Consider the following 20373-nt stretch of genomic DNA (forward strand, 5'->3'; position numbering starts at 1 on the left):
CCAGACAAGTATAATTTGTACAAAGAAGTGTCCATGATGCCCGGTTTCTGTTTGGGACCCTTGCCAACGCTGTTTTGGTACTGTGTCTGATCCAGTAAGCTGATTGCTATTCCCCATCCACTCTTTCTGGTCAGATGTTTCTGGGAACGTGTTCTCAAGTAGCTTTGATAGGAAAGGTAAAGTTAATACAGACCTATAGTTATTCAGTCTGCTCCTATAATGTCCTTCCTTTCTAACATGGGACTTAAATATGACATTTTAAAAAGATCTTGGCACTTTACCAGACTGCAGAATTTAACGTATGATTAGAAGGGGCATTGTTGGAATGGGACAGGGATCAGAGGATTTTGGTTGCAGCTGTTTCATCAAGTTTTTTCCCGTGATAATAGCATAGAGACAATAGCAATATACTTTCCATGGAAACCACAAGGACAGTATGGTATAGATTCGCCATTTTATCTTTTGGGTAGTACCCGATTCAATTTCTTGATATTTCTGTAAGTACACTTTTTATGGTTTGGCTGGATCCATTTCACATTGAGAGAAAATAATAGGAATAATTCATATCGAAATCAGCCTCTCAAACTTTACAAAGTTTTCATTTTCCTGTTGATGAGTGAGTGAGTAAGTTTAGTTTTACGCCGCACTCGGCAATGTTCAAGCTATATGGCGGCGGTCTGTAAATAATGTCTGGACGAGACAATCCAGAGATCAACAACATGAGCATCGATCTGCGCAATTGGGAACCGATGACATGTTTCGACCAAGTCATCAGGCCTGACCACCCGATCCCGTTAGTCGCCTCTTACGACAAGCAAGGTCGCCTTTTGTGGCAAGCATGGATTGCTGAAGGCCTATTCTACCCCGGGACTTTCACGGGTCTCCTGTCGATGAGCCAGGGCAACATATGCTTGTGAGTGAGCACATTCACAATATGCTCCGGGTGCAATGATATCGACAAAGGTGTAATATGATCTTTGTGTCAAACTGGAAGAAATACTCTGTTGAGTCAACTTTCCTGGCTTGTTTGCACAGATATTAGAAAGTTATCAAATTCACTATGAAATGATAAACCTTATATTTTGTTCAATCTGGACGCATTGAATCTACGTTAAATTGAAAAATTCATGCTCTAGTTTAATGGGTCCCCTGGGTTTATGGTCAAATCAAGGAACCAGTGACGATGAACTAGAATTGTTATATTAGCTAGAACTGTTATTTCCTACATGAGACTTGATTCAAGTTTAATAACATTCTCTGTTATGTTTATTTTGTAAGAATGATTCAAGTCAACGGGATCTGAAACAGATGCTTTCAATATTTCAATCACTGTAATGCAGTTATGTTCTAATTTAGTTTCAATACCACTGTCGGACATACCAGAAAAGGAGTTCAACAATGTTACAGTAAAACGCTTTTTAGTTTCTGTCAGACCCAACTATCAGTTACTGAGTCGAATGTAGTAACTGTCGAAATAGAAACTGCAATTCATATCCATTTTGTCCTTGTTTCAGCACCGGATTCCATTCCATCTGATGTGATAGAGAGAAGGCTAACAGAAAGTGTTGCTCCAGTTCAGGAGATTCATGGTGGTATCATGGTCAGAGTGCCACCCGAAACACCAAGACCATTTCAACATGAGCTTTGTTACAAAAATGAAGTTGACCTGTGTACCACACAATCTGGATCCGGGTCATCAAAGTCCAGCTCTGAGTCACTTATGCAAGGAATAAGTTCTCTATCTGTACATGCCAACGCGTCTCCGCACAGAACAATTCCAAACAAAATGTCCTTTCCATATCCGGATGTATTTGAACACCACTCAGACCCCGAACCAAGCCAGTACAAGATGTACAAATACTCCAAGGTACTTACAGAAACCCCTCAGAGAATTATCATTCACGAACAGTCGAAGTTGGATGTTCCTAAAGGAGATGGTGTTAATGGATTTGCTTGTATCGCTCGATCACCGAGTATCCAGTCTACGGAGAGCATGATGGCTGTATCTCCCCAGCACAGCATTCACAGATCGCCAAGTCTACAGTTTCCTGTTAGCGGTAGGATCATGCTTCAAATACGTATTTTCTTTAAACAAAACTGAATGTATGTCAGACATGGCTCTCATTAACATGTAATTTTGACTTCTGAGTTTACATAATTTACTTATAGGAGATTGTAAATTACCTCGAAAAGAAATGTGTGAAATGCCCGGAAGCCCGGCAAGATACACTCAACTATTTATCTCATATCAGTACTTTATATCGTATTGTTGTTTGGTTTTGGTTGATGTTTACGTGTAGTCATGTGACCAACTGTATGACGTCAGTTTGAAGTTTTTATCGACAGCAGTTAACGGTCTGTTATCCGAACGAGGCCGCCATAAAGTATGTCTGCATGGAATTACAGATCAAGACTCTTGCTTTGATTACATGCTCAAAACATTTCACGGGTCTGCAGTTGGTTGCCATGACGTAGGTTTCCGCGGCCCGCTCTCGGTAATATTCCAGCTATAGGACAACGTTATATACTAGTATATAACCAATAAACAAGCATACAGCATGTTCACCTTGACCTGAGCTACTCTACATATGCATGACCCGGAAGGTCAAATGACACAAACGGCTGGTCGAGTTAACTTCATGAAACAGGGGAGCAGATAATGTTATTAATGTTGCGTTTGTGCGAAGCGTGTTTTAACTGCATTGTATATACAGTCATATGATATATATATATATATATATTCTGGTTTACTAACTTTACAACATACAGACGTCAGTTACTGTCAGAATCCGATTCACTCTCGCTATCATTCTCTACAGCCAGTACAATTATCACCGGAAACACCAGTTGTTGCTGCCTAAAAGCCCGAATCCGAAACATTAAACCATCTGTAGCTTTCTTTTTAAAAGAAAATTAGGATACAAGTGACGATTTCCCGACACTGAGATGTCAAACGGCGACCTGGACTCGGACATAAGTTGACGAAGGTGCATCGCTTCACTATAATAGACCCAACTAGTTGTGACACGGTGATGCAAGGCATTATCATTCACCTGATCAGGTCAAGCTGAACAAGTCTTTTTTTGTATCTGCCTTTATTTCTTAAATACATATATTTCATTACTTTAAAAAATATTTGGTACTACCGTATTTATTCTCTTACACTAATGAGTGTCGGTCTCTTAAATAATATTCGTTTCTTCCCATCAGCAATACCAGACTGTTTGCTGCAAGAGGTTTCAAGACAACTTGGACACGAATGGAGACGCGTAGCTTTGGCTCTTGGGTTAGAAAACAAGGACATTGAACATCTGGAATACAAATATAGTCGCAACCTCCATGAACAAGCTTTGCAGGCTTTGCTGCTTTGGAAAATGCGTAGATCTAAAGATGCTACCATTGCAGAACTGAAAAGGGTTCTCCGGGAATGTGACTTAGCTTTGATTGCCGACTCAATGGACGTGGATATCAAATATGCCAGTGCTTGAAAGTGACACAGCCGCACTGAAAGTAGACACAGCTGAACTGAAAGTAGACACAGCTGCACTGAAAGTAGCCTTAGCTGCACTTTACACCAGCATGCAGGTTCACATGCACAATAAATGCACATGCTTTTAAGCAATCTGATGCATGATCCTCGAGCAAATCCATCTGCATAAATTTGCAGTTGGTACCAATAACTTAGTGAAGAAATCCCATATATACTAAGGTCAAGGTCTGGTGAACCTAGTGGTTCAGGGGTAACTTAGTGGTTAAAGCGTTCTCTTATTATTATATTACCGCGTGTTGTGACTGAATATGTCACCCCCAGGATTAGGTTAGATTAATTATAGTCTTAAGCATGTGGTATCTGATATTTTGTCCTTGTGCGATAATAAGATGCTTTAATATCGTGAAGCCTGTTTATGGTGTCTGCGCCGTAATGTGTTGCTGGAATATTGCTAAAAGCGGCGTAAAAAGTTAACTCACTAGCTCACCTGACACAGAGAGTAAGAGAGAGACACTCTAAATAAACCTAATCTCAGCATTATTCTTTACACTCCTCTTCTGAGTAGGAGGTCACATCAGGTAACCTTTGCGCGACCTGTGACCGTCTAATCAATCGCGAGACGATCGAACGGAATTAACCAATCAAACAACAGCTACTGTTTATGGTTTGGCGGGACATACAGAATTCCCCAGTCTCTGATCATGAGACTGATCCCTCTACAAAAAAAAATAAATTCGCATAAAACGCAGATTTTTACCTGCAGTATATACACTTAGTTCTTTCTGATGACATGGTTACCATTAGGTAATATTTCCGCAAGATGACATCCTTGAATATTTGACAAAAACGGTATTTTCCGTGACTGTTTACTCACCGTTGACAGTATTGTAGAGTGCTCCATTTACATCACCCGGACGCGATCGCACGGAAAATAGCATGCGGAGGCGTTCGGGTACAGACCTTAAGCTTTTCGGGGTAAAGGTTCAAAACGTATATGCGATGGTCCACTTTCGCTATTTGGTAAGCTGTGCTCTGATCATGACTGGTCAATCTCAAAGGTAAGGTTACCTGACGCGTAAACAGTAAACGCACAAAGCGGCAAGCGTAGTCATTTACCTCACTATACGACACTATCGCATCTCAAAGGTTCTCGACAAATGGGGTCTTACGTTTGTCGCCACTGGATTGTAACATGTATGTTCTAGTGGATTTGATATGTAATAAAGTCACATGCATAATGTCTTGTCTGATTTCTGATGTATTGATGAGAGATCAGATATATTACTCATTCGGATACATGTGGATGTATAAGCAGGTGAGGATACAGTTTTTTGAGAAAAAAAGGGGGGGTGGGTGGGGAGGGGCGCAACACAAAATCATTTTCACCTCCTCTCTGAATCCGCCTACGAATATATGTATACTCATGTAATTAGAGACAGTATGCGTTTCACATTTGCCTGCGGTCTGGAACATCGACCAACCACATATTAAATTGTAATTTCCACCCTTACAAACGTTTTCAAAATCAGCATCTACGCTGATGACACAATTCTTCGGCCAATGCCAACGTCTGTCAAAATTGCACAGAACAAATTCCAAAACAAAGAATCACGTTTCGACATTTCTTCAAATCCTTCTTCCATCTTTTTCTTGTCAAAGGTAATCAGTTTCTGGTTGTGTCTCGGTTGAAGAATGTCTTACAGACTGTACTGAAGGCTGTTATGTAGCCTGCTGGCGTCTCTCAACGCCAATATAAAGATCGTTTTCTGGTCTAACGAAACCACCCTTTTCAAGTTTGACAGCTGCCTGAAAAAAGAAAAAACAGAAACACCTTTGAAAACATAAAAGGTTACCGCCAACACTCGCCAAAGAACATTCGTCATTATTTATCATTTGGTTAAGGTGCAGAAGTGAAGCGATTCAACGAAAATAATTCAGCAAATGAATGTTTGAATTCAACGCTGCATTCCAAGTGTTTGTATGTACGTTTTGACCAGATATAGCCTTTGTATTTCACACTGAGTGAGTTTAGTTTTAGCAATATGGCAAAGGCCTGTAAATGATCAAGTATTGAGCAAACAACCCAGTGGTCAACAGCATGAGCATCGATCTACGCAATTGCGAAAAGATGACATGTGTCAGACTAATCAGCGAGTCTGACCACCCGATCCCGTTAGTCGCCCCTTACAAGCATGAGTTACTGAAGATCAATTATAACATGGATCTCAACGGGTCTTGAATTTCATAAGCAATGTCAGTACGTTGTCATCTATAATACGAAAGCTTGTATATGAATAACCTGGGCCAGATATTGCAGCCCTTTATGTCATGGGAAAGGCACTATATATTTTGAAACATAACTTCGAACTAACCGTATTGCAACATAAAGGTATTTACTATCTTCAGTGGGAAACTATTTATAGGTTAGTATAGCAGATGACTGATAATACACATGGCAGGTGTTCTAGTCAGGTGAGCTAAGGAAATAACGTTTAGTACTCGGTAAAACAACTGACCTCTGTTTCCGGGCTCATAACAAACCGGAAGTTCTGCACTAACGCTACTATCGCCATCTTGGCTTCCAGTAAGGCGAGCCTCATCCCCAGACAGTTCCGGGGTCCGACGCCGAACGGCATCCACATGTAGTTGTGTAGCTCATGCTTATTCTCAGGAAGAAACCTTGATGTAGAAAAATATCATTTTTGAAACAAATGTCAGTTTAATAACTGTATGTCATCTTGACTTTGAAGTAAGCTGGAACTGAGACTCGCGAGCACAGGCAAAACTATGAAAACTCGATGTAAACTGGGATTCGAACCCACGGTCTTGATTTCTAGAATGTCTACACAGGAGAATTATCTCGCATCTTGCATTTCTATGTCCCATTTGGGGAAGGTTACTTGTTAAAGAGCTAGCTCGTCACGCCAAATACCCTGTTCGCTTCAAACATTGCACCCATCATTTCTGGTGTCCCCCTGCGTGATATTGCTGGAATATTGCTAAAATCGGTGTAAAACTGTAAAACTAACCTCTGTGACTCCCATTTTGTCACCTTTGAGTGACCCGATTTTGAAAAGACGATTCTACTTCAGACCCAATATTACAACCCCTTCTCCCTCCCAAACCCCGCTTAAAACAACCAACATTGAAATGACTAACAAGGGTGAATGGGAGAAATTCGACACGTGTGCAGGAATATCCGTGTAAAAGACCACTAAGCTGGAAGAGCCTCGTACATATGATTTATGAATCTTACATTACATTACCTGTCAGGGTCGAATTTTTCCGGATCGGACCAGAACTCTGGATCATGCTGTATGGCGTACACGGGTATGATGATAGGCAGGCCGGCGGGGATGTGGTAACCGTTGATGTTGGTACTCTTGGCGGGAACTCGTGTGACCCTAGAAGAAAACAGAACTCAGGGTCTGTAAACGGGCTAACACATATGGGTACTTTCCTTCACACGTCGTCCATAGGAGCGAAGGGGTAGAATAGTCGTTAAAGCGTTCGCCAAATACACCGAGGACCCGGGTTCGATTCCCCGCATTGGCAAACGTGTGAAGCCAGTTTCTGGTACCCCAAGCCATGACAGTGCTCGAATACTGCTAAAACCCGAATCACTCAGTCACCCGTCCATAACTACAAGAGTTACGCTACAAAGATCAATCAGCAGGTTCTTCATCAAAAAGGTATTTCTATCGAGTACTAGTTACGACAAGACCTGCCTTTGTATGTACAGTTGATTCAGCTTGACTTGAGCTAATCTACACGCGCCTGACCCGGGAGGTCAAATGGCACAAACGGCAGTTCGAGTTAACTTCATTAAACAGGGGAGCAGAGAATGGTGTTAATGTTGCGTTTGTGCGAAGCCTGATTTAATTGTATTGTATTGTATTGTATTGTATTGTATCGTATTGTATTGTATCGTACTGTATATACAGTCATATGGTATCTATTCTGGTTTACTAGTGAGTGTGTGAGTTTAGTTTTACGCCGCACTCAGCAATATTCCAGCTATATGGCGGCGGTCTGTAAATAATCGAGTCTGGACCAGACAATCCAGTGATCAACAACATGAGCATCGATCTGCGCAAATTGGGAACCGATGACATGTGTCAACCAAGTCAGCGAGTCTGACCACCCGATCCCGTTAGTCGCCTCTTACGACAAGCTGAGTCGCCTTTTATGGCAAGCATGGGTTGCTGAAGGCCTATTCTACCCCGGGACCTTCACGGGTCTCTGGTTTACTAACTTCACAAGTACAGACGTAAGCTACTGTCACAATCCGATTCACTCTCGCATTCCCTCTCTACAGCCAGTTCAGTTATCACTGGAAACACCAGCTACTGCTGTTGCTAGCAGCCTAAAAGCCCGAATAGGAAACATTAAATCATCTTTAGCTGTCTTCTTTTAAAGAAAGTTAGGACATCGCTGATGATTCTCGACACTGAGCTGTACGGACCCGTTGAGAATCAACTGACAAAGGTGCAACCCTTCACAATAATAGACCCAACAGGGCAAGCTGAACAAGCTGTAGGTGTAGTGAGGCTCCACTGACCTGGTTGCCGGGGGATAGAGTCTCAGAGTTTCCAGGAACACGTTCTCCAGGTACTGTAGCTTCGTCACGTCGGCGTACGTGGGCTTTTTCTACACAAACATAATACACACAATGATGACGAACATTTCTTGGTGTAAGTGAGTGAATGAGTGAGTTTAGTTTTTCGCCGCACTCCACAATATTCCAGCTATATGGCGGCGGTCTGTAAATGATCGAGTCTGGACCAGACAATCCAGTGATCAAAAGCATGAGCATTAATCTGCGCAAGTGGAAACCGATGACATGTGTCAAGCAAGTCAACAAGCTTGACCACCCGATCCCGTTAGTCGCCTCTTACGACAAGCATGGGCGCCTTTCATGGCAAGCATGGGTTGCTGAGGGCCTATTCTACCCCGAAACTTCACGGGTTTTACTAGATGTAAATCAAATAGGAACTGACTGAATATAAACTGAATATATTTTGTCTAAATGTCTGAAATTGAATACAGATGAATCTCATTCTGGGAACTCACGTCGCCAATGTGTGTCCTTATCGACTGGTACAGCTTCTCCTGGATCTCTGGGTGTTTAGCCAATAGATAGGCGGTGAAGGTCAAGGCGTTGGAGGTGGTGTCGTAGCCGGCAAGGAGGAAGATGTGGGAGTTGCAGAAGATCTCGTAGTTTGTCAGACCTGACATATATAGACGATATACCTGCACGCCTTGCTAAATCAACACCCAAACACGGCTAATCCTAGCTAATCCGTTTTGGGTTCATATGAGAACGATGAATGAGTAATTATCTCGAAATAGGGATAAGTGCACAAAACCTAAATAAGACACATGGTCCTGAAGCCTCTGTACCCGAAAGGATCTGAAATCTGACGCTTTATGATCGATCAGGGAAAAAAGTAGTTTAAGAAGTATCATGACACCAAACAGACTGAACGACTAGTACTGGTACTTGAAGGTGGTGGTTGTGTGCGCTTCGTAGACATATTGGGACAGGGGTTTACATATTTTATCTCTGATATCTGACCTTTGTATTTACACAGTACGCTATGATGCCAATGACAACCAGAACCAGAAAAGACTCCTGGATATTCCTATAACTTTTTTTCGTAATGTTTTCAGCACGTATAAACAGCATGGATTCTAATGAGTATGATTTGTGAACGGTGACTACCTCGCTTCTTGAAGTATTTGAAGTCCAGCTTGGTCTCTGTGTCGTCATCAGAATCATCATCCGGGTCTTGTGAAGACTCCTCCTTGTGGGTGTCCAACATCGCCTGCAGGATGTCACTGTGACCCTGTGTGGAGACATGACATAAATGAGTGAGTGAGTAAGGTTCTACGCCGCTTTCAGCATCACGGCGGGGGAACATCAGAAATGGATTTACACATTGTACCTGCGTGGGGAGTCGAACCCGGGCCTTCAGCGTGACGTGCGGACTGTTTAACCATTAGGCTACCCCATCACCGATCTGAGGTATATGGGCATGTTTGCAAGCTTCATGACTGCTAGTGACCCGTTCGGTTACATAGAACATCTTACCCAACTGTCTACTGATATCAACCAGATACTTGATACTTTTATCAACGACTGGCGATATAACTGACATCAGCAGACAGGTGAGGTTCTATTTATCAGCAAAAATCACTCCTGATTAGTTTTCAGTGAAAAATGTACATATCTGAACATTGTACTTGCAGTGCAGCGATGTCACAGCTTTGTGGCGTCCTCATAGCATTGTGACGTCTTCATAACACTGAGAGCCATGTCAGTGATGATGTCAGGGCATTGTACAAAATCTACTGTCAAAAAGTGAGAGTAGATCGTTTGATCTGACACAAGCAATATCTCACAGTTTGTAGAGGATAATGTCCGAATAACTCTCTATTCCTTAAAAATAATGGTGCCGACTTAGCACCGATGTTTTGTCGGCAGTATTTCCGCAATATTGTGTCCAGAAAAAGTGTCTCTTTCATATTTTGGACGGAAAATTACCATGTGGTCTCTATGCCAGTCAAAAAGGAACACTAGAATAACAGGAAACATATCACAGATGTCACATCAAGCTATTTTGATCAAACAAAAATTTCCCTCCAACAGAAAACATAGCACAGATGTCACATAAAGCTATTTTGATCAAACATAAATATCCCTCCAACAGAAAACATAGCACAGATGTCACATAAAGCTATTTTGCTATTTTGATGAAACGTAAGTATCACTCCAACAGGAAACATATCACAGATATCACATAAAGCTATTTTCATCAAATGTAGATATCCCTCCAACAGGAAACATATCACAGATGTCACATAAAGCTCTTTTCGTCAAACGTAGATATCCCTCCAACAGGAAACATATCACAGATGTCACATCAAGCTATTTTGATCAAACAAAAATTTCCCTCCAACAGAAAACATAGCACAGATGTCACATAAAGCTATTTTGATCAAACATAAATATCCCTCCAACAGAAAACATAGCACAGATGTCACATAAAGCTATTTTGCTATTTTGATGAAACGTAAGTATCACTCCAACAGGAAACATATCACAGATATCACATAAAGCTATTTTCATCAAATGTAGATATCCCTCCAACAGGAAACATATCACAGATGTCACATAAAGCTCTTTTCGTCAAACGTAGATATCCCTCCAACAGGAAACATATCACAGATGTCACATAAAAGTATTTTGATCAAACTCCTCCTCATGTTCACAATTTCAATCACCCACGTACAAATGCTGGATACTACCACCAAGGGATTGGACAATGACAAAGCCTCACCCCTAAGGGTGGGTAATTTCGATTTTATGATGCTTTAAGCAATATTCCACTAACACTACTGAGGGGAACACCAGAAACTGACTTCACATATTGTACCAGGGAATCGAAACCGGGCCTTCGAATTGACAAGCAAACGGCAACCTCACGCAAACGAGGACGTGGAAAACTTAATATTTTATATTTCTCTTATATTTGGGAAAAAAACCCGCACAAATCACAGGACAACGCTGTGAGAGACAACACCAGTGAGAGACCACTTACACGAAAAAAAACCTTCGCTTTCTGTAAGTGTCGTTCCAACCAGGGCACCGTTTCTCAAAATGATCGTATCGTTATGACTGTCGTAAGTCTGTGTTAAAGTATGGGAATTACGGTTATCGTAGCGCTACTATTGCTTTGAAGAACGGGACCCAGGACTCGGTTCCCTAAATCGATCGTAGAGTTACGACAGTCGTTAGTCTACGCCAAAGTATGGAAGTTACGATCATGCTAGCGCTACGGTCGCCTTGAGAAACATGGTCCTGGCGTCGTCTTTAGTCTTCAGGGCCCGTATCCCTAAAGCATTCGAAACGTTACGACCTGTCGTAACTGTGTAGTTTACCTTCGACTTAGAGCTACGAACGCTTTGTGGATCGGCCCCCTAGTCTTTGTTTAGCGGTAACAAGAACTTAGACCTGATCTTAATGAAACTACCTCGACCCAATGACGATAGGCTACTTACTGAGTCGGGATTATTTTTCCTGTCCTCGATCACCTGTTTAATCATGGAACGGAACTTCGCTTTGTCTTTGTCGGTGTCCAGAATCTGGAAGTCCACCTTCTCAAACACGGACTTGGTGAATGGAAACAGCACTGAAAGTATCAACGACAACCGTTAGTATAAAACGCCAGTGCAAACGAAGTCTTGACAATTCACACATAACTGATTCCGATTTCTGTGAAGGACAAATTGTGAGCTGGGAACATTGTTTTCATGGAGCGCTGAAAACTAATGACACTGGATTTGCTAATAGGTTAAGCGTGACTGACAAAATTATTGGTGGTTATTTTTATGTAAATGTTCGATACGGTATACACTTTATGAGGAAATGCGGCTCATTTACGAGCGTCCTCTACAAAGAACGGCTCTACATTAAGAATTTGGGAACAGAACCCTTTATTGAAGGTTTGAAAAGCTGCTTTTAATGAATCATTGCCATAATATTTCAACTCCATAACAATGTCAAAACAAAACCCCGCTTCCCTCCGTAGATGGAATTGTTGTTTTTTTTGTGAACAAAGGGCTCTAACTTGTTGAAGCATGGCCGAAGCAGATGGGACGCGATATCTGTCTTACTTATATTCTAAAGAACGCCCACTATTGCATTTCGGTGAAAAATAGTCTCGAAAAAGCGGAAATGATCCCTATCCCATGACACCGGAACCCGCCCCTTCTACGCAAGGTGCTTACGAGATCTCGCGTGATTGCGTGACGTAACGAGCTGTGACTCACGTGTAACAAGGAAGATAAATGGGAAGGTGAGTTTCATGGCCTTCCTGCAGTAGGTGACGAAGACGTTGTCGGAGTTGGACTGACTGTCGAGGTCGATGCTGAAGCCGGTGTTGGCGATAACGTCCATGGTGTAGCAGCCCATCAGACTAGAAAGATTTAACAGAAATTAACCTTTTGCTATGTTTTGGTTTGCTATGTTGTTGTTGTTGTTGTTGTTGTTTAAGGCTACTAAGCAATACTGCAGTAATATGACGACCGCTGTGATTAATAATCGACTCTGGACCAAGTAAACCGGTGTTTGATTATATATGAGCAGCCCCCACGCCCTCAGGGTACGTTGACACTTACTCTCATCACCGACTCTCTCTACGTAATCATTAAGTTGGCATTTATGTGTCTGGTTACTTTAGAGGTTAATTCCTTAGAAATCAATAGAAAAGTCCGCTTTTAATAATTTCACTGTTGTTTCCATCGTAAACATTCTATTACATGTTTCCTAGCCTCCGCCCTGATCGAGTCTTACTGTTTAAGTTCAATGTTTTTCTTCTTTTCTGCGAGTTTATCCACGTTCCTGACCAGCAAATGTGTACATCTCTCGATCAGAACCATCATCTGCATAAACAAAAGCAAAACCTTCAACTGGACACAACCACAGTCAGAGAATAGCAAGCACAATCCTGAAACAATTTGTCTGAAATTATACCAGAGTTATGCCCCCTAGACATCAATAAGGGCTTTTCATGACTCATTCGTAACTAGTCGTCGCTTTCCGTGACCTACAAGAAGACTCGTACCCCACTATTGCCAAGAATCATGGCAAACCAATAAAATCGCGCGTAGTAAAATGCATGTCAAAACATGAAAATGGCGGAACCGTTGAACTTTGAAACTTTGCTAAACTACACAAAGAGCTATTTAAACATAAACTTTGAGCTACAGGATGAACAACTTTCAACACTGAAACCTATCTGCAAAGGGAACTAATGACCGCATTGCTGTTTTGCCCACGGGATATAGGATATTCTAAGAGCCATGTTTGGAAATTCAGAGTTATCTTTCCTTAATAAACGAACAGACTACTTTTGTCTCCATGCGCTTAGACAGAACAAAGTCGTAAACATGGTCACGAGAGGGTTACGAGACGCTATCCGACTTGCCGGAATGACACGAGTAGTTACGAATGTTTATGGCTGTGAAGTCTTTTGTGTTTTGGTACAGTGTGGAATCAAACCCGAGTCCTCGGCGTGACGAGCGAACGCTTTGACCACTAGGTTACCCCACCGCCCCATGTACAAATGAACTGCCGGGTTAATGTATATGTTACCTACAAACCAATCAATTCGTATAGTGGTAAATATTACGGACACAGTACGGCAATAATCCAGTAATAAACTAAAGTTAAATTTGAGATCAGAGACTACTATTTACCTGTTTGAGTTTGCCTGTACTGAAGGTAGGACTGAGGACACATCGCATGAACTTCCAGTGTTCGTCATAGATTTCAACGATGCAATCCATCACTATCTTTGGCACTGGGCCGAATGTCTGGGAACAACATACAAATATGCAACTAAACTGACGCACAAAAGAAAGTACACACCTGGTGCTTTAGAATTAGTTTCTCTAAAACGATATAAACATTGTGTTTTGATTGTGGCTTACAAGTCACGTTGCAGTTTATATGGTAACATAACGTAACGTAATGTAATGCAATGTGATGTGATATAATGTAACGTAATATAATGTACTGAAACATAAATGGAATGTATCATAATGTACCGTAATGTGTTCATATGTAATGTAATATCATGTCGCGTAACGCAATGTAACCTGATATGATGCAATGTAACATATTGAAACGTAATGTAATTCAAAATGTAATGTTGCACAAAGGTCGCCTTCTATGAAGTATCCTACCATTAATACACAATGAGCAGAAAAGTGGCTCAGAAACCACGAGAGCATTGAGTTTCACACTGAAAGAAAATGAATCGGATGGTGGCAGACATGCCTCTGACTAGCTATTCTCGTATCCCTACGAAAATCTTAAACCCAAACTTAACCTATTGGCTATGATCAAACTTCAGAATTCTTAGGACTACGAATGATAGCGTTGAGTTTCAGAGTGAAAGAAATGAGTCGAAATATGGCAGACAGGACTCTGGCTAGCTATTATCGAAACGACCTTAATACGCAGGTAACTCTACGAACTTCTTAAACCCATTCTTGGTTACGATCGCACTTAAGAATTCTTAGGGCTACGAACCTTCGAGAATTGGGACCCAATAATCGATTAAAGATAGAAATGTCCCAATATGAACTGATGTGTTAAAAAAATCGCACATTTAACGGCTGTTACTCATGGAATACAGCATGTGAAACAGACTAGATATCCCGAACGATATGTGACTTCCTTGTTTACGAAAGTGAAGCTATAATTTAATAACCTGTTGCCAAGTCAAGGCTATTGATCCACACTGCGACAATTGCCACCTTAATGTAGAGAGCAGTTGCTATGACAACTCAAAAAAAGCATTAGTTTATAAGAACATGGCACGATTATTTATGTTGGCAGTAAAACAACATTCATTTACAGCTAAGATCGAGAAGACCTTGACTTAGCTAGCTGTAGACACCCATCAACGTCACTCTATGCAATGCAGTGGAAGCTGTAAAACCCGGCACCTGTCTAATCCGGCAACGTGTCTTGTATACAAGAAGTTGTTATCCATGAAGCAGTATGTTTTAGTATTCACCAACAAACCTCTGAATGATAACTCACCGATCTGTTGACGAAGTTGGAGAAGTCCTTCACACAAATCTGTTTGATCATCGCGGGGTCTGACACCAGCAGGGAAGGGATGCGACCATGAAATACTCTGAAACAGAAATCAGTTGGGGTGAACGTTTGCTTTGATGCCTCCGTGAAATATTGCATGTTTATATCGCTCCTGAATAGCTTCATTTGGGGAGGGGTGACGTCCGAAGTGTTGCAGGTCTTGGATGACACCTTCACTGAAACTAGTGGACACGTATATTGTTCTGGCAAATCTCTTTCCATATCAAAAGCGAAACCGGCTTCAACAGTTGTTTACAGGTTCCTGGCATCAAAAGGGACACAGCTCTGTTCTACCTTACATCAAAGGGCCACCGTGTACCCGATCCATGTTTGCGGTGCCACACCAAAATGCAAAATATCAAATACATCTATTTATAACTCACGATCTATCACAATAGTTACCGGGGTGGATTATATTGCTTCACACATTCTGTGCACAAGGCAAACTGCTTAAACAGAAGCATTGTTCAGTCACTGTTTCAAAAGGCGCTTTCCATATGCGAAAGAGAATTTTCATACTCTGAATCTTTGTAAGATGTCGAGCAGTAAAAGCAAAATATTTTGAATGATTCTTTTCAGATGTTGCTTGGATCAAAAGCTTTTTAAACCCTAAATATGCTTAGATTAATGCATACCAATATTTATATCAGGACATTCAGTATGCCTTTGCAAGGGTTACCGATTTAATGCGTGTAATGAACGTACCCTACAACCCGTCCATACTCCTTTATAAGGCGCTGGTCACAGCCAGCTAGGCCCTGAAAAACAACCAAATATTAGCGGTGTAATTTTCAATTTTTATACATAACAGTTAACAGCGGCAGGCCAGTTCCCTCTGGGGATCCCCTGTCATTCTGGGGATCCTTTCATGAAGCAACCATTACTTAGGTTAACCTTAACTCCTATTCTTTACCATCGCACTAAGGTTACCTTAGTGATTTACGATCACCTTAGTACTTTGTGAAAGGAGAACCTTGTTAGTTATTGAATGTAGTTAAAGGAGCGTTACTTGGTAGCATGGAGCAAGGAAATGAGTATGTTTTACGCCGCTTTTGGCAATATTCCAGCAATCTCACGGCGGGGAAAACCAGAGTTTACTCATGCGTTTTACCCAGTTGGATGCATTTTTTACATTAGACGCTTACTATTCTCGACAGGGGTAAAATACCACCAGGTTGATCACGGCGTGAGACCTAGTATATAAACTACCGGGCAAAGGAAACGTATCACTTTCAAATTAACGTTTTCGCAATTACAGATACTGTCATAAAGTAAAATGTTTCAGAAACATACGACAAAACTGTGTGGTCGACTAACAAGGCATATAACTTCGTCATTAAGTAAATTTCGTGCCGGCATGAAAATTCCCAAAACAGGATACATGTACTTTAGTGAAATACCCGTAGACAATTATTGCATAAATACAGATGTGGACACATGTCATCGGTTCCCAATGACGTAGGTCAATGCTCATGTTGTTGATCACTGGATTATCTGGTCCAGACTCTACTATTTACAGACCGCCGCCATGTCGCTGAGCTATTGATGAGTGTAGACAACAAACCAATCAGCCTTTCATATGTTGTAGTGACTGACTTCCTTTGGGCACAGAGACCAAATCTAAATATGTAGATACCATGCCTGCGGCGTTATAGAACATTCACTTTCTCAGATTAGTCCAGGTGTGTTAAAAATGTTAGAGATTGTTTCCAACTCTATGCAATGCATTCCGTACATACGTGTGAGAAGACATAAAATATATAGTTGATTAATCAAGTATTTTATATCTAGCGTACAGTATAGGGTTTAATACACAGCCCTTGTTGCTGTCGTTTAACGGGAGTGTGTAAAGTATATGCAGTAGTTGGCCATAAGTAGGTCATCATTAGTGAATTCCTATAGACTTGCCTGTTATTAACTCTCGCAGGAATAATTTTCATGAATTCAGTTTCGGTCGAATTGCATTCAATACTAATCTACCAGCTGGGAAATCATCTCAGCCACACACATAATTTCCATTCAATTTTCCGGTCATTATAAAGAAAACTGCAACTGTTTAAAAAAAACACATATATCAGACACACCAGCCAAGTTTAACATGGCTGCCTATGCGATAGATTAGAAGTTGTATTTATATATGGTGCTCAATCGGGTGTCATTCGATAACTTATCAAAAGAAAATTATGTACATGAAGCAGGAGATGATTTCCAAGATGTTTGCAATATATGAAAATAAAATGACTTTTACCCATGAATAATGAAAAATATTCTTGCAACAGTGAATAAACATGTAAGTCTATGGAAATTTCACTAATGACAGCGTTCGAAATACCTGCCTGCCCGAACGCCCGTGACGTGTTATTTTCAACAAGAACTGCCAGATTCTCAAATTCACCTGTTTGATGGTCGGGTTAAAAGTTAGACATGTAAATGAAGATATTCATCATATTTCAGGGTAGGAAATCAGTATTACTTCCACCGTAAAAATAAATGGTGAATTCCAATTGGATGATACTAAGTTGCTTGTCAAAATTAAATTAATTGCGGGCAAGTAAGGTTTTTTTGCGGGCCGTCAGGTTTTACAGCCAACCAGCCTTTTGATCTGGCTGGGTTTCATACCCTGTCAGTCAAGACTCTGTCTCCATACCTCTGTCTGGTAGCAGGTCACTATTCCCAGCAAGCCTGGTTCCGGCCCGGGGATCCCCATCAGCTTGAACATGTCGTGTGTCCATGTGGCGTATCTGGGAACAAACAATAAGCTTCCTACAAAGATGACAAGATTCATTGATTCAAGGATGAACAAGGAGTGAGTGAGTTGTGTTTTACTACGTTTTCAACATGATTCCTGCAATATCACAGCGGGGGACACCAGGAATAGCACTGCACACGTGTGCTCGCGGGAAATCGAACCCGTTACTTCGGCGTGACCAGCGAACGCTTTAACCAATTGGCTGTGGTTTCGAGGAATGAAAAACTGGAAAGCATTCAGCGTTTCAATGGTTCATTGTCTCAATGACCCAATGACTCATGCTGGATGATTCAATATTTCAAGGATTCATTGTGTTAAACTTAAGGACTTAAGCGACTATGCTTGTCGTAAGAGGCGACTAACGGGATCGGGTGGTCAGGCTCGCTGACTTGGCTGACACATGTCATAGGTTCCCAATTGCGCAGATCGATGCTCATGCTGTTAATCACTGGAGTGTCTGGTCCAGACTCGATTGTTTACAGACCGCCGCCATATAGCTGGAATATTGCTGAGTGCGGCGTAAATCTGCACTCGTTCACTCACAGAGGACTGAAAGATTCAATGTTCTAATTTCAATTCAGTCATTTTATTACATTTTAGGTGAATTATTGCTTTGCAGTCGCATGTGTTTGTAACGGGTGACAAAAACTGGTGTGGTACTCCAAGGATGAAAACTTTGATCATGATGCCACATTATAGTAAAGAGTCTTATATAGTAGTCAGGCATGAGTGATTCTTATACGATGTCAAACAACTTTATCATGCCTCATGTAAGAATGTCGAGTTTTGATTGGTCCACGTGACTCTGATACATCCATCACGATCCGCGAGCGGAAGTATAAAAATCGCGTAACCCCGCTACGAAAGTCATATCACCCCGCTACGCCTCGGTTGACGACGCGAAGTGAGAAAAGCGTGCATCGACAAGCCTTTAATAATGTGCGGTGCATTGAGGTCAAACGATCAGCTGGTGTCAACATGGCAGCAAGTCGATTCGATGCGTGTTGTTTTGTTTTGATTTAGTGAAAACATTCAGCTAGATAAATGCGTTAACTTATCACACCGTGTCGAGGGAAATACGGGGTTATATCAGTCCCTCAATGAAGGTTGTATTCCTCCGGCTCGGGGAATATAACTTTACTCGGGACTGATAAAACCCCGTATTTCCCTCGACACGATGTGATAACTTATCATGTTTTCTTTTTTGTCACTAGCCTACTTCGGAAATATCAGTCAGACATAGATTACAAAGCCTTCAGGTCACAGTGACACGATCGATAACCTCCCTTTGCTCGAGTGGCGGTAACCTCGGCTCTTTCCGCCGAGCTACGCCATATCACTGACAGAGGACCGAGCATATGCAGTGGATGTGATGTTATATCACTTACATACTGTGTTAATACGCACGGTACTGAGTTAATAAGCAGGGCGTAAGTATGAATATGGTCGTTGTACTCACAAATACCCAAGCAGGATGACACACAGTACAGTCCCAGCTGCGATCAGTAGGAGAGTTGAGACGTCCATTGTTGTTGAACGAGACTTGAACGTTATCTTACCTCGAGATGACAGCCGACTTCAAGCCTTATATACGCTGTGGTAGGTCAGCATTATTGCACCACGGTGGCCAACACTGATTTGTGACCCAGAGTATTTTTTATAGCCGTGAAGGTGTTGAAACTTATCGGTGTTTCGGTGTCATGCATATATTTGTGTGTGTGTGTGGGTGGGTGGGTGTGGGTGTGGGTGTGGGTGTCGGTGTCGGTGTCGGTGTCGGTGTCGGTGTCGGTCGGAGATGTAAACTTGACTTATGACAATAACGAAAAGCCAGCAGTACACTTTCATGAGACACGTTGTTTAGTACCCGTAAATCAATCAGTCTCCTATATATTAGTGTACCTAAAAGAACAATTGGGGCACTTTTATGTCATTGTAACTATTTCCAGTTATTTTTCCATCAGACATAAAATGTGTTCATAACGCTCTTTCCGCCGAGCTACGCCATATCACTGACAGAGGACCGAGCATATGCAGTGGATGTGATGTTATATCACTTACATACTGTGTTAATACGCACGGTACTGAGTTAATAAGCAGGGCGTAAGTATGAATATGGTCGTTATACTCACAAATACCCAAGCAGGATGACACACAGTACAGTCCCAGCTGCGATCAGTAGGAGAGTTGAGACGTCCATTGTTGTTGAACGAGACTTGAACGTTATCTTACCTCGAGATGACAGCCGACTTCAAGCCTTATATACACTGTGGTAGTAGGTCAGCATTATTGCACCACGGTGGCCAACACTGATTTGTGACCCAGAGTATTTTTTATAGCCGTGAAGGTGTTGAAACTTATCGGTGTTTCGGTGTCATGCATATATTTGTGTGTGTGTGTGGGGGTGTGTGTGTGTGTGTGTGTGTGTGTGTGTGTGTGTCGGTGTCGGTGTCGGTGTCGGTG

At 41.6% G+C, this 20373-nt stretch overlaps 2 protein-coding genes across 2 annotated transcripts in view; one reads left to right on the forward strand and one right to left on the reverse strand.

Annotated features, from left to right (window-relative positions):
• The window catches only part of LOC137273284 (uncharacterized), a 13617-nt gene extending 8889 nt beyond the window's left edge, over nucleotides 1-4728 (forward strand). Inside the window, exons 3-4 of the mRNA XM_067805832.1 lie at nucleotides 1515-2057; nucleotides 3211-4728. Of these exons, the coding sequence (XP_067661933.1) occupies nucleotides 1515-2057; nucleotides 3211-3488 (821 nt within the window). The 3' untranslated portion in view covers nucleotides 3489-4728. The remainder of the gene's footprint in view (nucleotides 1-1514; nucleotides 2058-3210) is intronic.
• LOC137273287 (cytochrome P450 3A21-like) lies at nucleotides 4340-19487 on the reverse strand. The gene is made up of 14 exons (XM_067805838.1): nucleotides 19373-19487; nucleotides 17812-17905; nucleotides 15870-15922; nucleotides 15108-15204; nucleotides 13754-13870; nucleotides 12849-12937; nucleotides 12326-12471; nucleotides 11555-11685; nucleotides 9216-9339; nucleotides 8564-8721; nucleotides 8052-8140; nucleotides 6757-6894; nucleotides 6007-6169; nucleotides 4340-5296 (listed from the first exon to the last, which is right to left on the reverse strand). Exons 1-14 carry the CDS (start codon nucleotides 19438-19440, stop codon nucleotides 5210-5212), a joined length of 1554 nt encoding a protein of 517 aa, XP_067661939.1. The 5' UTR covers nucleotides 19441-19487; the 3' UTR covers nucleotides 4340-5209.
• Between the last annotated feature and the right edge of the window lie 886 nt (nucleotides 19488-20373).

Source organism: Haliotis asinina, chromosome 2, assembly GCF_037392515.1.
Source record: "Haliotis asinina isolate JCU_RB_2024 chromosome 2, JCU_Hal_asi_v2, whole genome shotgun sequence".
Lineage (NCBI taxonomy): Eukaryota > Metazoa > Mollusca > Gastropoda > Lepetellida > Haliotidae > Haliotis > Haliotis asinina.

Coding starts and splice junctions, on each gene's coding strand:
- LOC137273287 (XM_067805838.1), bottom strand. CDS start 19,440: ATGGACGTCTCAACTCTCCTACTGATCGCAGCTGGGACTGTACTGTGT. Junction 9,340..11,554: donor GGAAAAATAATCCCGACTCA/GTAAGTAGCCTA, acceptor GTCTCCACACAG/GGTCACAGTGACATCCTGCA. Junction 5,297..6,006: donor TTATGAGCCCGGAAACAGAG/GTCAGTTGTTTT, acceptor TTCTTTTTTCAG/GCAGCTGTCAAACTTGAAAA.